This window comes from Vanellus vanellus (assembly GCF_965231255.1).
Source record: "Vanellus vanellus genome assembly, chromosome: 16".
In the NCBI taxonomy this organism is placed as follows: Eukaryota; Metazoa; Chordata; class Aves; order Charadriiformes; family Charadriidae; genus Vanellus; species Vanellus vanellus.
In genome coordinates, this window is record NC_138921.1 from 4883804 (window position 1) to 4898781 (window position 14978).

The 14978-nt window shown below is 46.4% G+C and overlaps 3 protein-coding genes across 7 annotated transcripts; 2 read left to right on the forward strand and 1 right to left on the reverse strand.

Annotated features, from left to right (window-relative positions):
- The first annotated feature begins 706 nt into the window (after positions 1-706).
- Positions 707-3128, forward strand: LOC309678718 (dynein light chain 1, cytoplasmic-like). Of its 4 annotated transcripts, none has more exons than XM_082491853.1 (3): positions 707-785; positions 1138-1275; positions 2395-3128. In XM_082491853.1, the coding sequence occupies exons 2-3, from the start codon at positions 1144-1146 to the stop codon at positions 2545-2547; spliced, it is 285 nt and encodes a 94-aa protein (XP_082347979.1). In that variant the 5' UTR covers positions 707-785; positions 1138-1143; the 3' UTR covers positions 2548-3128. The 4 variants fall into 4 exon arrangements, with proteins under 4 accessions (XP_082347979.1, XP_082347980.1, XP_082347978.1 ...); XM_082491854.1 differs by having other exon boundaries at positions 708-964; XM_082491852.1 differs by lacking the exon at positions 707-785 and having other exon boundaries at positions 987-1275.
- Positions 3129-3187: 59 nt separating this feature from the next.
- COQ5 (coenzyme Q5, methyltransferase) lies at positions 3188-10561 on the reverse strand (the record flags this gene model as incomplete). The annotated part of the gene is made up of 7 exons (XM_082491537.1): positions 3188-4047; positions 4162-4273; positions 4489-4577; positions 6262-6368; positions 9131-9355; positions 9841-9990; positions 10411-10561. 7 exons carry the CDS (start codon positions 10559-10561, stop codon positions 3946-3948), a joined length of 936 nt encoding a protein of 311 aa, XP_082347663.1. The 3' UTR covers positions 3188-3945.
- A 1296-nt stretch (positions 10562-11857) lies between these two features.
- LOC309678549 (dynein light chain 1, cytoplasmic) lies at positions 11858-14659 on the forward strand. Of its 2 annotated transcripts, none has more exons than XM_082491614.1 (3): positions 11858-11985; positions 12553-12690; positions 14035-14659. In XM_082491614.1, the coding sequence occupies exons 2-3, from the start codon at positions 12559-12561 to the stop codon at positions 14170-14172; spliced, it is 270 nt and encodes an 89-aa protein (XP_082347740.1). In that variant the 5' UTR covers positions 11858-11985; positions 12553-12558; the 3' UTR covers positions 14173-14659. The 2 variants fall into 2 exon arrangements, with proteins under 2 accessions (XP_082347740.1, XP_082347741.1); XM_082491615.1 differs by having other exon boundaries at positions 11868-11999.
- The last annotated feature ends 319 nt before the right edge of the window (positions 14660-14978 follow it).

Consider the following 14978-nt stretch of genomic DNA (forward strand, 5'->3'; position numbering starts at 1 on the left):
CAGAGGTCACTTAGTCTGAAAGACAAAGACAAACTGAAAATAGACCTGTGAGTAGGAAAGATGATCAAGTGCCATTTATAAGCTATGGAACTCCTTCCTCCGACATGGGTGGTCTTTCCTCTCAGTAAAGGGCACCCTACTGAACGAGCCATCCCAGTTCAAAGAGAAACAAGGGCCTGCTGCAGAGATTACTGGGTTAAATTTGGTGTCTGTGATCTGGGCTGGGGTGAGTAATAAAATAGCTTTTGGACCCCACATATCAACTATGGTAAGGTGTTTTACAGAAACTGGTGAACACATTAAAATGCATTGGAGGCTGAGCTTATTTTAAGGAACAAGTGTTTTGGCCCAGAATCGCTAATTGGCAGGTGCCAGAGGCGAGTAGCACGGGGGCCAGGACTGGAGCCTTTCCATGCACAGCTGAAATCCACATGAACATCCCCAGGAGCGTACGCCCTACCGCACTTGCGGGCCGCGCTCCCCGGTACCTCACCTGCACGCTGTGGCGGGGACCCAGGGCCGCCCCCCTCCGCCCGCGCCGCCGGTCGCTATGGGAACGGACGCAGGCGCTGGGCATGCCGGTCTGAAAGAAAACGCCGGAGTAAAACCCTATCACAGCGCAAGACCGTGGCCAATGAGAGTTCGGGGGAACGGTAGCCTTGACCAATGGCTGGCGGCCGGGGCGGGGTTGAAGGTGACGGTCGGAGGCGGCCGCGGCGCGCACTGACCAGACCGCAGCGCTGCGCCGCTCCGCACCGGGCCGGTCCCGCAGAGCTCGCCGAACAGTGAGTGGAGCGGTGGGGCGGCTCCCGAGGGGACCAGGGCCGGCCCGCTCTGCCGCAGCTTTCCCGGTGCTCGGTCTGCGCCAGACTGGAGAGGGTCTGGGAGAGCGGAGGGGTTTGAGGACGCTGCAGCGGAGCTCGTGTCGCTGCGGGCCGGAACGCCTGGAGGGCGGCAGCTCCGTGTGAGCGGGCTTTGCCGGCGCCGTTCCTCCGGCGCTGAGCACGGGCTGTGCCGGAGCCTCTGGCACCGCCGGCAAACGGCTGCACAGCCCCGGCTGTGAGCGGCCGTACCTGTGCGGGTGGCGGGCAGGCGGCTGCGCCCACAGCTTGGAATTCTCTCGTTTGCTCGATGCAGGCAATCATGAGTGATCGAAAGGCAGTGATCAAGAATGCGGACATGTCAGAAGAGATGCAGCAGGACTCTGTGGAGTGCGCTACTCAGGCCTTGGAGAAATACAACATCGAGAAGGACATTGCTGCTCACATAAAGAAGGTAAATGTTTGCTCGTGCTGTCCTGGCGAAATCTCTTACGTGCATGAAAAATCAAGCAGGGAGAATGCTGCTGGGCAAGTAGCTCTAGAGAAACAAGTTCTAGAGACACTAGATAATCAAGTTGGACTTTCTCTGTAGGCTGGTGTCCTTATGTTCCTTTCCCCACCCTTTCTGTGGAGTTTTCCAGGTTCTTTTCTCTTGCAGTACCTTCTGCTTAAGCCTTTTCTGCCACTGTCCCATTGTCCAGGTGAACAGAGGGTGGCAGCTGACTGTCCCTGGGACTGATGAGCTGGTACAGAACAGAACATAGGGGCCCTGTGGAGCCTATTTGAGAAGTGGTGGGTTGCTGACCTTGTAATAAGAAGTGGCTTTGCGTGGGTTTTATTCCCCCACCATCACATGTAAGACAAACTGTTCATGCTAATGCAGAACAGATGGTTCATAGATTCCAGTTTGTTGGATTTTCTCTCCGACTCCTACTGGGAGCCCGACTGAGCTGCAAGTATTTGAAGGATTTGGTTGAGCAGAACGTGAACGCTTGCATGCTCTCACAGAAAGTCTCTTCAGCTGACAGTTGTTAGATACTGCAGCACCTAACCACTGACTGCAGGGCTTTACTCATCGCAGACTTGCACACACAAGTTCATTTGAAAGCCGTAGCAGGCTCCTGACACCAGCGTGTAGGAAGGACACAGTCTCATGACCTGCTAATCAAGGATGGGGCAGAGAATTTTCCACCTGGAGTCCTTTCAGCATCCTTGTTCAAAATGGTTAATGAAGTCAAAATAATGGCTTAATCTGTAGAGATGCAGAGCAAGCAGTGAAGTTCTTAAAAGTTACAGTTTAAGACCATGGTGTGACTTTTAGGGGAAAAGTTACCTCCCCAAACATATGTTTTAAGTTTATTCCTGCTCAGCTTGGAAATGCTTTTTTTTTTTTTGTCTGACTAAGCAGCAGATGAGTTATAAAGTGACAGATGATCCTTGCACTTAAGAGCATATGCTGCTTCTTAATTGCCTTCTTCCAAAAGTGATACTTGCTAACAAGTGACATATCATTGCAAAAAAAACCCTGTTGGACAATATTGGTACAATTCTCATGAAAATGCTGAATTCTTAGTTCTCTCTTCTGCAGGAGTTTGACAAGAAATACAATCCCACTTGGCACTGCATCGTGGGAAGGAACTTTGGCAGCTATGTGACTCATGAGACCAAGCACTTCATCTACTTCTACCTCGGCCAAGTCGCTATCCTCCTTTTCAAGTCTGGTTAGAACCACGGACTGTTACTGAAACTTGTACCTGGTTACGACTGCATACTAACTCCAGGCAGCCTCCCGCCCCAGCCTTCCTGAGAAAACAGACCTTCATCTTCAGGTCTTTTGTTGTATTGTTAATGGTCAGGGATTTGCTGTAGCAGCTGGTATTTTCATTGTGGCTATAAAAAAGGCAAGAATGTCTTCCTTGTATTTATTTTCTTTCAAAAGACAGCTTCTTTGCTAATAAAACTGTTGGAACAAGTTCATTCTTCTGCCCTCTTAGTGCTTGCGTTACCCTCTTTATTCCACTGTGAATGAAGGAGCAACATCCCCACCTCCATTTTCCCTCCCAAATACACAGCATTGGAATCCTGAGCTAATCTACGAACACGTTGCCAGTCAGTAAGTCAGTCAGTTTCCCTGAGAGAAAAGAGACTGCTTTTCAGTTCTTGATAAGCAGATTTTCAGTGTATGCAACTTCCAGTGCAAATTATGGAGTTTAGATGCATGGTGCTGCTTTCCTGATTTCAAATGAACTGGTGAGCTAAAAGCAATAGTCCTTTCCTCTCCCACTTTTCAGAAGAGAGAAATTTTCATAACAGTTCGTGACACAGCTCTCACTTTAAAATGTAAATTTATACTTTCTCCAGATTTTTTTCCTCTCTATCCTGCTACAGAAGCATCTGTTCTTTAACAGTCTAGTTTAAAGAACAGAAGGAAATGCACATTTTTACATAAGAGATTTTGCATCTAGCACTGACATAGAAAAAGATATATGGAGGTGAAAACACATCATCTCATCCCAGAATATAGTTATGGGTCATTCTCCGTGAGAAGAACAACTACTTTGTTAGAAAGGAAACCTCCTTACAATAGTAAAACATTGACCTAAGTGAAAAGAGTTGATGTAGAGCTGTTTTATTTCACAAGCCTTCCACTTACCTCTGAAAGAGGTAAAGAATCATAGGAAAAATCCCTTAGAGTCCACGTGACAGAGATAATGACAGCTTAATAAAAATCTAATAAATCCAAGTAATTCTCACTGGTATAATACCCTCCTCAAAGCTTAGTAAAAAAAAAAAAGGAGGCATCTTATTCAAAGACAGGTCAGTCTATTTCTGTAACCGCATGTCTGGTAAGTGAAGTTGCTTCATTTGTTAGCATTGCTCAGTTTTGGCCATGTCCTTTATGTTGCACTTGAAGGGAAATGCAAGTGTAAGAAATGCCAGAAGAGTCACTTCATCCACAGGTTTCTCAGTGGAAAAAGATAGCTGATGTTCTTCTGGGACTGCTGAGCAAGTATCTGTTGCACAAATTCTTAAAACCCCTCTTCAATCTTGATAGCATTAAAATTCCACAGCTTTCATATTCCTCAGGAAAATTGCACTTCCTGTGTTCTGCTATGTAGCAGACTCACAGTTTGAAACCTGAGTGAATGGCAACAATGCCCGAGTTTAAATTCTGGTAATCCACTTTAAAAAACCCTGCATCTTCTATCATTGCCTTCAACTCCTCCTGAAAAATAATAGTTCGATAATTATAACCTGAAGGCCTATAAGTCAGATACCTGCAAGATTATGTTGGGACCATGTTTTGTGTGTTACTGAATTCAGAAAAATAGTGTCTCACCTGAGGGGGGAAACGTCTGATGCTCTCCACAAGATACTGGTAAGACTTCCAGTCACCAGCGATAACCTCACCCAGAACAGGGATAACTTGGAAACTGTATAGATCATAGAGCCTGCACAGACAGACAGCAAATACAGATTAATACAAACAAGTTTAAAACCAACCCTCTCCAACACAAGCTGATCCCTGTTCCACTACCCTACGGAGTCTGTATCCGATTTTAAAAGGGCACAATGAGGCGGCCTCAAAGTGTCTCCATCTCTTATTCTGGCTGAGTACAAATAAGAGAGCCTTGTGACATGGCATAAAGTGTCACCATGTTCCTACCTGGAAAGAAGAGGGTTGCTGACGTGACTAAATTCAAGGCAGAGAAATCTTCCTCCTGGTTTCAGCACACGATAAGCCTCCTGAAGTGCCTGAGACAAAGCAAACATGATAAGTTTGTTTATGTAGAACAGCACCTGCCTATCATCATGCCATGTGATGGCAACTCAGTGACGGACTGAGGGGAGTAAAGAGAATACCAACTGGCAATCTCCAATATTTACTTGTGGAGAAGCATCCCGAGACAAGTACAAAAAAAGCCCCCACAACAACCCAAACAAACAACAAAACCAAACCACAAAAACTCTTGCTGCTACATAAACAGATTTATACCAGGCTTTGTGTCAAAACTATGATGTCAGGTTGCCAATTTTTCTTCTTTTTCCCTACTCTTAGTTGATGAATGATTGCCAGCAGAGCTCTTGTAATTACAGACCAAACCCAAAAGGAAGAAGGTGACTCAGCTACAAGAAGCTGAAAATGAAGAGAGGCATGATAGATTTTTATTTTTTTTTTTAATCAAAAGAAAAGATTTTATTCAACTGTGAGGCACACCCAAAGGATCAAAGAAGAAATGATACTGGCTTTTGGATGAGCAATGTGTGAGAATAGGGAGGAAGAAGAGCAAAGAAGAAAATTTTTGGCTACTTTGAAAATTCCATCCTATATCCAAAATAAAAGACCTAAGGAGCACCCAAGTCAAAATTCCATTTCCAACTGTATTTTTTTTCATACAAGAGCACAGCAGAGTTGTATTCAAGAACCTCTGCAGGTTGTACATCTGCTTGGCTTCAAATGCCATGTTCCTAAAGGATAAAATATAAACAGTACACATACATGACTGGAGCTCTGCAAAAGAACTGGAGACTTGGATGTGTTTTGTATCAGGTCTCCAGGGAGCTATGGTCCCAGACTGCTGTACCCATGAAGGCAAAGAGCCTGTGCTTCGGAAGGGTGCAGACAAAGCATCATGAAAAGCCATCCACATTAAAAGAAATTCAAAGGAACACAGTTCAAGGTGGTTTGGATCCAAACGCTACACCCTCCACAGAAGAAGCATTGCCAAGGTTGTCTGTTTCGGAGGAGTGTGTTACAACTAGTCTAGCTGGACAGGTGATCTAACCTATCTTCACCCGTAAGACAGCTAGTCATTCTTGAAGGACAGATACTGTTTAGAAAAAGGGGTACTACTTACCCTAACTAAAATCATACTAATTCTTCATGGGAAACTCTACTACCAGACAGACAGTGTAAAGACACCAAGCAGCAGTGGGCTGAATGGGTTACTTCAATGCCAGCTGCTTCCCACTCTCTGCTCTGGGAGCTCTGCTGGCTTAGGCAGGGCAACAGAATGGAGCAGGAAGTGTTGGACCCACTGTGGGTGGGATATACATCAGGTGCTTCAGGAGGATTTGAGACATGCAGACCGACTGCACTGTGCACGTGTACATCCAGTATCATCGTAAGTCAGGAGAAGGTAGGGAATGACTGTACATTCAGCCCTTTTTGCCTTAGGAAGAGACTGTGTGGCTTGCCAAGCTGGAAGGATTGGGCGCAACCAGTATAAATCTAACTTTTTATGACAAAGGTGGGGCATTTAATTGCATTCTTCATATAAACAAGCTGCACACTACATGCCACTTATTTTAAATGTTTCAGGAGCAGACAAGGATGTTCCTTTATCCAAAGGAACTCCTCCTTTACTTTCTCCACTAGAATAAAAAACCTCTGGTGAACCATGAGGACCCCTTGTCAGGATACACTACCGCAACTTACCAAATCAATACGAGTTACATTTCTGATTCCAAAGGCAATTGTGTAAACATCAAACATATCATCATCAAAGGGCAACTCTTCAGCATTCCCAAGCACCCAGGACAAGCCTGCAACAAAAGCCAAGGACACAGAATTGAACTCAGACCGCTCCAGAAAGACTAGAACTTATCTATTCAAGAAGAAAATAATTATTAATAAATTTATATTTAAAACTAATACTTCTATTTTTTTTGTTTTTGTTGATGAACAGACATCTTGGTCTATACTCACAAAATTTTCAAGGCCCTGTACTATACAGCTGCCTTTCAAGCAAAGTAGTTAATGCTGCAGATCAGCCAAAACATTCTTCTGCATATACACACACGTTGTGTTCCCAGTGCCTTAGTCTACCAAAAAAGATTTCACCCAAATCTTGCATTGTAACGGAAAGCAACTGGCTTTCCAGAAACTGGCTGCCATTTGTTTGTAGCAAAGTTGCAAAAAAAAAGAACCTCTGCTCAAAGAATAACTATAAACAATGATTAATACCTTGCCATGCAACAACAGTCGAAACACTTAAAACATTTTGCTAGAAAGCTTACATAGATTGAGGAACATGAAAAGCCATGCTCCCTCCATCTGTACTATCCATATGTGATCTTGTTGCAGTATGTTGCTTCCTAAAACCCCAATGGATCAAGGCCATGTCTATCTATGGAGCACAGGATGTCCAGGTTATTTGTACCAAACAAAAGACTGCTCAATTTAGAATTAACAGTTCTTAAAGTCACTGGTTTTGGTGAATCAAAGCAAAACAACAACAACAAAAAAAAACCAACAGAAAAAAACACTGCAGAGATCAGCAGTCTCAAAGGGCAATATGCTAGAAAGTGACACAGAGGAGAGCAAAACACAACAGAAAACAAAAGTTGTTGCCAAGAGACATTTTTACAAAATGTATATGTATTTATAGTTGTAGAAAGTACTGTATGCAAAGCAGCATACAATGTTATTAAAGCAGCAATTATTAGTGTTATTTAAACCTAAACAGTTTGAAGAAACACCTAAGAAGTGAGCATCAAGAAAAGGTTTTGAGCAACAGGAAAACTCTCCCTCAGAATACACTGTGGTAAAATTACAGGCCAGGAGTTCTTAAGTGGATACGTAAAAGGGACTGTCAGTGTCCAACAAGAGGAACTAGGGCACGGTGCAGCACAGGCTACTACTCCTGCTGGACAAAATGCACAATCAGTGACTGTGCAACACCCGTGTTACTTTTCAGCATGCACAGACCCCACTGTTGGTGAATGTACATAGGAAAATAGTGAAATAAAATTATGCCCCTTATAATTTTAAGAAAAACAAATTTTAGACCTCAGACAATGACCAGATAAGCAAGCTCAGAAATTAGATTACTACAAGGAGGAATTGCATGAAAAACAGAAAGTAGGACACATTAAATAGATATTTGCTGAACAAAGGAGTGAAAAGGAGTAAGAAGTTAGAATTGTGCCACAGTGGGGCGTAAGGCAACCCAGGCTACAAAACAACAGTTGGGTTTCTGCAGCAACAATGTACAGAGGAAGAAAATTAAAAAGCATAACACTCATTTTGAGAATTTGATGTCACAAAAATACCTAAAAAGTGCAGCCAATTAAACGAAATGTTTATTTATAATAGCTAGGAGACAGCATCAAGCTTTTTTCAGGTCCTAAGCTACAGTCATAAAGCTTTTATACTTACAATGTTGGTACAGTTCAGGTGTTCCCAAACTATGATGCATAAAGAGCTCTGGACAGGCTTGCAAGCTGTTCGGATAAACATGATGCAAGCAGTCTTCCAGAGATGGAAGAACCAATGCTTTAACAATTAGCTCATTTTTTAAAGAAAAGGAAGAGGCAGAAAACGGCCTGGGGTAACCCACCAGGAGGGAGGAAGAGCATCTGAGAGAACCTATGCCAGCAGCTTATCTTTCAGCTCCTTTGTGCTACTGAGCTGTTCTGTATGCCCTTCAGCCTACACTACCTGTAGGCTGAAGGCCCAACAGGAGTGTGGGAGCAGGGTGAAGTGAAGGACATGCAAGAGATCTCATAACACATATGGAGAGGCTGCCCAGGGCATATCTAATGGTGGTACCCAGGCAAACAGAGTTTGGGAACCTCCTGGTATACTTTACATTGCTAAAATATTTGCCAAATATCCATAAATGAAGAGACGATAAACAACTATCATACAAACGCTGAGCCACAAGCAGGACTTCTTTCTCTATGTCTTACTTCTTAAAATCAGGCTTTTCAATCAGGATTGGCACGGTCCCCAACAAATTCTAGATATCAGTGAATTAATCCATTGACCTGCAAACTAACATTTGATATAATTCAGTTTCTCTGAGTATTATTAGCATATGCTCTAACTGTGGAAAGTTTTATAGGTTCACAATACACTTTAGTTCTTGTATTTTTTATTTGCTACCTTGATTCTTAAAATACCCATTATAAGACCTTTTGTGTAATCATTCTAGGATTGAGATCTTTTGCATTATCTCCTTTAGTAAAATCATATTCATTTGCACAGATATAAACAGCAGGTTTAGGTTATTTAACCAATTTTGAAGGATAGCTGGGTACCAGACCTCATGGACACCTCCCTATATGTATTTCTGAAAGTTCATGTATTGTTCAAGAGGATCACTGTACATCTGAACAACATACTACATACACGCTCACTGAAAAAGTAACTCAGCATCACCAAATATGTAAGCACAGCTATAGTAAACACCACGGCTATATAATCTATATTGTAATCCTGAAACGGTGATTACCTGATGGCTTTCATGCATCAAATTCTTGCTATCAGGAATGCTACTGAAATGATACAATGCATGACTTACCTTCGGAGTAGCCAAGATGCTGTGCTTTCTGCTTCCCAACTTTTAACATTTCTTTGTTAATGTCACAGACCACCACTTGTGAATCCCCTAGTGATTTAGATTTGTCTTCCTGGTAACTCTCAGAAATTTCACGCCATGACAAATTCTGATGGTGCTTAAGCTTCCGCTGGAGCTGGCGTTCTCGTACAGAGCGAACATAATTAATAAATCGAAAGGCGATGTCACCTGCATTTGTTTTAAAAGAAAGATATATGTTTGGGAACGTTTTCTGACTCCAGGAAATTGGAACATAAGGCTTTGAACAGAAAACTGAGGTGTTTGTTTTTTTTTTTTTTTAAATGTATGTATATAAATAAAACTGAACCCCACAAACAGTATAGAAAGACGGAAAGACAGTGTGTGTACATATAAAAAAATAATATATAAAGGGAACATATTAAAAGCAAAGAGTCCATGATGTCCTACAAATGGGAACAGTTTTCCATAACATAACATGGCAGTACCATAACACTTTCAGAGCCTTGGAGCAAGATATTACAAAACACCAAGAAGTTAGCACTCAAGCCTTCTCTGTGAAAATCAAGTAGATGCTTCCCCAGTTTTAAAGATAGGGGAAGGCTAGGCAACTGAGCAACTAGCAATTCTGAGCAGACTCAAACAGTTCAAAAACAGCATGGCATTGTCATGTGGAACTCACCAAAATTATTTACCTGTTCCTCCAGCAACATCAAGAAGAAGTGTTCCTGGTGAAGGGTTCATTTTATGCACGAGGATATCCTTCCACACTCGATGAATCCCTAGAGTCATTGAATCGTTCATTACATCGTATTTCTTGGCTACACTTTCAAAGACCTGGTAAACTGCAAAAAAAGGACACGATAACAAGATGCGATTTACTTAAAGACGCTCCCGTGGAAGTAAAATGTGTCCTTTATTGCCTCGTGGACGTCTGCCACCATGGGGAACTGAAAAATACCACCTGAAAACTCTTTATAAAAAACTTGATCGTATCCTACCGAGCCCGTTGCCTGACAAACGTCTCTTTGGAATAACACAGCCTCTTCGCGTAATCCTACTAGAGCTGAGGGGAAGAACCGAGTTGGCGTAACGCTGGTGCTATTCACCGAGACTCCCGGCAACGTCTCAAACCGACGGCCCAGCTCCAAAGACACCTTCAGCACCCCTTCGCCTCCACAGCCCGCGACCCGCGTTGGGTTCCAGCCCGACCCAGCCCTCCCTGCCCCGCACGGCTCCACAGCGGACCCCGCCTCCGCCCTCACTTTTCTCCCTCCTCTCCGCCTCGGTCACGGTCTGGAAGCCGAAGTGCGTCTCCGGCCCGGCGGCGAGGCCCCGCACGGAGCCGCAGAGCGCCCGCAAAGCCCCGCCGCGGCGGGCGAGCAGCGCCCGGCACGGGCACAGCCCCGCCGCCATCTTGCAAGGGCACGACCTCCGCTCCCGCCCGCCGCCGCCGCGGGGCCCGCCGGCTCCGCCAACCGCAGTACCGGGGCGGGGCGAGGGGCGGCTCCGTACTCGGCTCCGGCCCCGAGAAACGTGGGGTTCGGGGCCCGCAGCCGTGAATCCCACTCGGGGTTCTTACCCCGCGGCTGTCCCGCTGCGACCAGGACGGAATCCGTCCCGGGAGATGATACATGTCGGCGGGGGGGAGGAACGGGGGGGACGGGGACGGGTCTAACCCAAACCCAACACAGCATACTTGAGTAATTTTGCAAATAACTTTCTCCAACCCTTTTGAGATTTTTAATTTTGCAATCTCCTGGCAAAAGTCAGTCCTCATGGGGAGCACGAGAGAAGGTTGGTTTGGGGGTTCTGATGAACCGAGGGGAGGAGTGAAGGGTTGCCTTTGATTCCTCTCAGGAGCATTAGTACAAATTAGGGACCTTTTCTGCGATTTTTTTTTTTTTTTTCAAAAGCTGCCACGCTTATCACACTACTTGAATTCATCCAGAAATTCTATCAGCTTTGTAGATACAGAGAAGTTACTTAACCCATTCTCATACGAATACATCACAGTTGAGGCATTCCCCCAGCACCAGCCGCTCCCGCTTGCCAAAATCTTCCTTCCATGTTGAGTCTTAGCGCTATCATCACACTCTACCACCATTTTCTCATGTCTTATCTGCAGAATTAAGTAAAACCTAAAATTTGGATTTTTTTTTCCCCCTCTATGCTCTTTGCAGCATCATGCCTTGCAAAGCATCACATACGTTGCTCGAGTTTAGGTAGGGTTTTTTGTTTGCCTCAGCTATAGGGAAAGATGATGTTTGCCTACCAGAGAAGTGGCCGGGAGAGCCTCTCTCACGCTGTAGTCACAGACCGCTGTACAGACGCCAGCGGCCAGCCACGTTCAGGCAGCTCAGTCGTGAGGAAAGAAAGGGGAAGGCGGAGCAGAGGCTGCACACCGCCTGAGAGCAACCAGCCCAGCCACACCCGCGAGCAGGGCGCTGCGGACACGCCATGTCCCGGCGAAGGCTCTGTGGAATCCGGGACCGCCTCTCAGGCCTCGCTCCCGCCGAGTGCGCGGTTCCGCCTCCATCACCACCGCCGCCCGTCGCTGTGGGAACGGGCGCGGGGCATGACGGTCTGAAAGAAACTGCTGAAGTAAAATGCTACGAGAGCGCCGGATTTCGACCAATGAACGCCCGGGGGGTGGTGGAGGTGACCAATGGCTGGCGGCCAGTACGGAGGGGGCGGGGCTAGGGGCGCTTGGAGGCGACGGTGGCACGGGCGGGTCGGTTAAACGGACGCGGCGGCGGAATCAGCTGCGTGTCCGCGTTGCCCTGTGCTCCGCCCGCTCCGTTCCACACAGGGCCGGTCCCGCGGCGCCCGCCAAAGTGGTGAGGAGGGCGGTGTAAGGTCCTCGGACGCTGGGGTGGGGCAGCTCCCGAGAGGGGCTAGAGCCGCTGGGAGCGGAGCGGAGCGGAGCGGAGCGGTGCGGTGCGCGTCCTGGCGGCTCTCCTGTGCCAGGGCCCTTCCTCGGCGGCCACCGCCGCCTTTCCTGCATCCCAGGGACCTGCAGGCGGGAGCCTTCCTGATAGCTGCGCTGGGCTCCGTTCGTCTCCCTCAGCGGGGAAGGGCCGTCGGGGCCGGGCGCTGGAGCGGCGGCGCCTCTCCCGGGATTCGCGGCCTGCACCGGACTGGAGAGGGTCTGGGAGGGCGGAGGGGTTTGAGGACGCTGCGGCGGAGCTCGTGTCGCTGCGGGCCGGAGCGCCTGGAGGGCGGCAGCTCCGTGCGAGCGGGCTTTGCCGGCGCCGTTCCTCCGGCGCTGAGCACGGGCTGTGCCGGAGCCTCTGGCACCGCCGGCAAACGGCTGCACAGCCCCGGCTGTGAGCGGCCGTACCTGTGCGGGTGGCGGGCAGGCGGCTGCGCCCACAGCTTGGAATTCTCTTCTTTGCTTGATGCAGGCAATCATGAGCGATCGAAAGGCAGTGATCAAGAATGCGGACATGTCAGAAGAGATGCAGCAAGATGCTGTGGAGTGCGCTACTCAGGCCTTGGAGAAATACAACATCGAGAAGGACATTGCTGCTCACATAAAGAAGGTAAATGTTTGCTCGTGCTGTCCTGGCGAAATCTCTTACGTGCATGAAAAATCAAGCAGGGAGAATGCTGCTGGGCAAGTAGCTCTAGAGAAACAAGTTCTAGAGACACTAGATAATCAAGTTGGACTTTCTCTGTAGGCTGGTGTCCTTATGTTCCTTTCCCCACCCTTTCTGTGGAGTTTTCCAGGTTCTTTTCTCTTGCAGTACCTTCTGCTTAAGCCTTTTCTGCCATTGTCCCATTGTCCAGGTGAACAGAGCTGAATGTCCCTGTGATTGATGAGCTGGTACAAAACACAGGGGCTCTATTGAGCTCTCATACGGTTTTCCTCTGGGAGAAAGCCTGTTTTACGTAGTCTTTGGTTTCAGTTTTATTGAACTTAATCTTAAGGATCTGTTCACAGTTCTGTCCAGCTGGGTCAAAAATTGCGAGGAAAAATAGTTTTCTGCAAGTCTATTATAATCACACCTCTCCTTATATAGTGATGTAAGGCAAAAAAACCCCAACCAATCCAAACCACAAAAAGTCCTGGTGGCACTGATTATGTGTTGTTTGCAAAGTCTGTGTCATTCTTTATGTAGGATTAACAATGCTGAACATGGGAAAGATCTAGTTCTGATTATATTTCCTGCTTCGTCAACTCAGGAGAATGGAGAAATCAGAGAGCATCAATGGAAGTTAAACTGATCTGAGTGGAAGAGCTGTTTAAAAAGTAATTCAACTAAGCAGAATGATTGCTTCCACTAGAGAAATACCGGTTTGCTATGCCCGTGATACAGAAAGGCATTTTTTTTCCAGATGCAGGAATTATCTATGACATTGGAAAAGAGAGACTTTAATTTTTTCAGGTACTCTTTGTAGCATGTACTGGGAAATTTGTAGAGGATTGTTTGAAACATGTAAAATGCAAATTCTTAGGTTTGTTGATAGTGCTGGTGTTAGAGAGTATGTGGCAGAGAATTTTCCACCATGTCCCTTTAGCACCCATGTTGCAGGTGAACAATGAAGTCTAAATTATGGTTTAATAATCTCTGTGGGTATAAAACTAGCGGTGAAGCTTTTACTTGAGGGCTATAGTTTAAGATCATGGTATGAATTACAGGGGGGGAAGACAACTTTCCCTGAACAAAAGTAATGTTTTAAACTTAGTACTACTCACATGGGAAGCACTGTGGCCTTTTTTTTTGTGGATTTTTTCTTTTGTCTGACTAAGCAGCAGGTGAATAGTAAGATGTAAATAAGATAATCCTAGTACTTAAGAGCATCTGCTCTTTCTCTAATTGCCTTGCTCAGAAAGTGAATACCCATTTAGAAGAGTTCTTAATTTCCTGTGATCTGTTTTGCAGGAGTTTGACAAGAAATACAATCCCACTTGGCACTGCATCGTGGGAAGGAACTTTGGCAGCTACGTGACTCATGAAACCAAGCACTTCATCTACTTCTACCTCGGCCAAGTCGCTATCCTCCTTTTCAAGTCTGGTTAGAACCACGGACTGTTACTGAAACTTGCACCCGGTTACAGGACTGTGTGCTGACTCCTCTGACTAGTTACTGCAGCCTTCCTGAGGACGCAGACCTTGATCTTCAAGGGCAATGGCAGGGATTATGCTATAGCAGATGATGTTACATTGTGGATATAAAGAGGAAAAATACCAAAAAAGTCTTCCTTGTATTTATTTTTTTTTCAGAAGGCTGCTTCTTTGCTAGTAGAGCTGTTGGAGCAGTTTTGCCTTTGAGAGTTCTATAGCCATCTACAGTATTGCCCAGTTACTGCTTGTGCTATGTAAGTACTGACAGTGTTTAGTTCTTTCTGTTCCAAACTTCTCATATTCTTCTGATTTGTGGGTTTTTTTTGACCATTTTCCCCTCTTGTGTTGCTGGATGTACTGTCCCGGTCCTGAACTGTTTCTTTCTCTGCTGATTCCTCTTGGAGAGCCGCTCTGGAAAATAAAGGCCGCAATCTGCCCCTGCTGCCAGGTTGTTATTTCTGGCTGCTTTGTGCTGCCCGGGTGGGATGGGTGGGCTCCTCCCAGACCAGTCCCGCAGGCTGGTGTGGGGGTGGCCCAAGCCCTTGCTGCCGTCCAGTCGGGGCTCAGTGCTGACTCGGGGGCTTGGCAGGGGCTGTGTGAGTGCCTGGTGCCTGTTGGAGACTACAGCTCCCGGTACGCTGCGCGGCAGGCAGGAACTGTGACTCCTGTCGTGCAGTGTGCCTGCCTGGGAACGGCTCCATCTGGGGCCCAGCCACTGCTGTTGGTGCCTCGTCACCATTACAGGGCCACCGTTGGTGCTG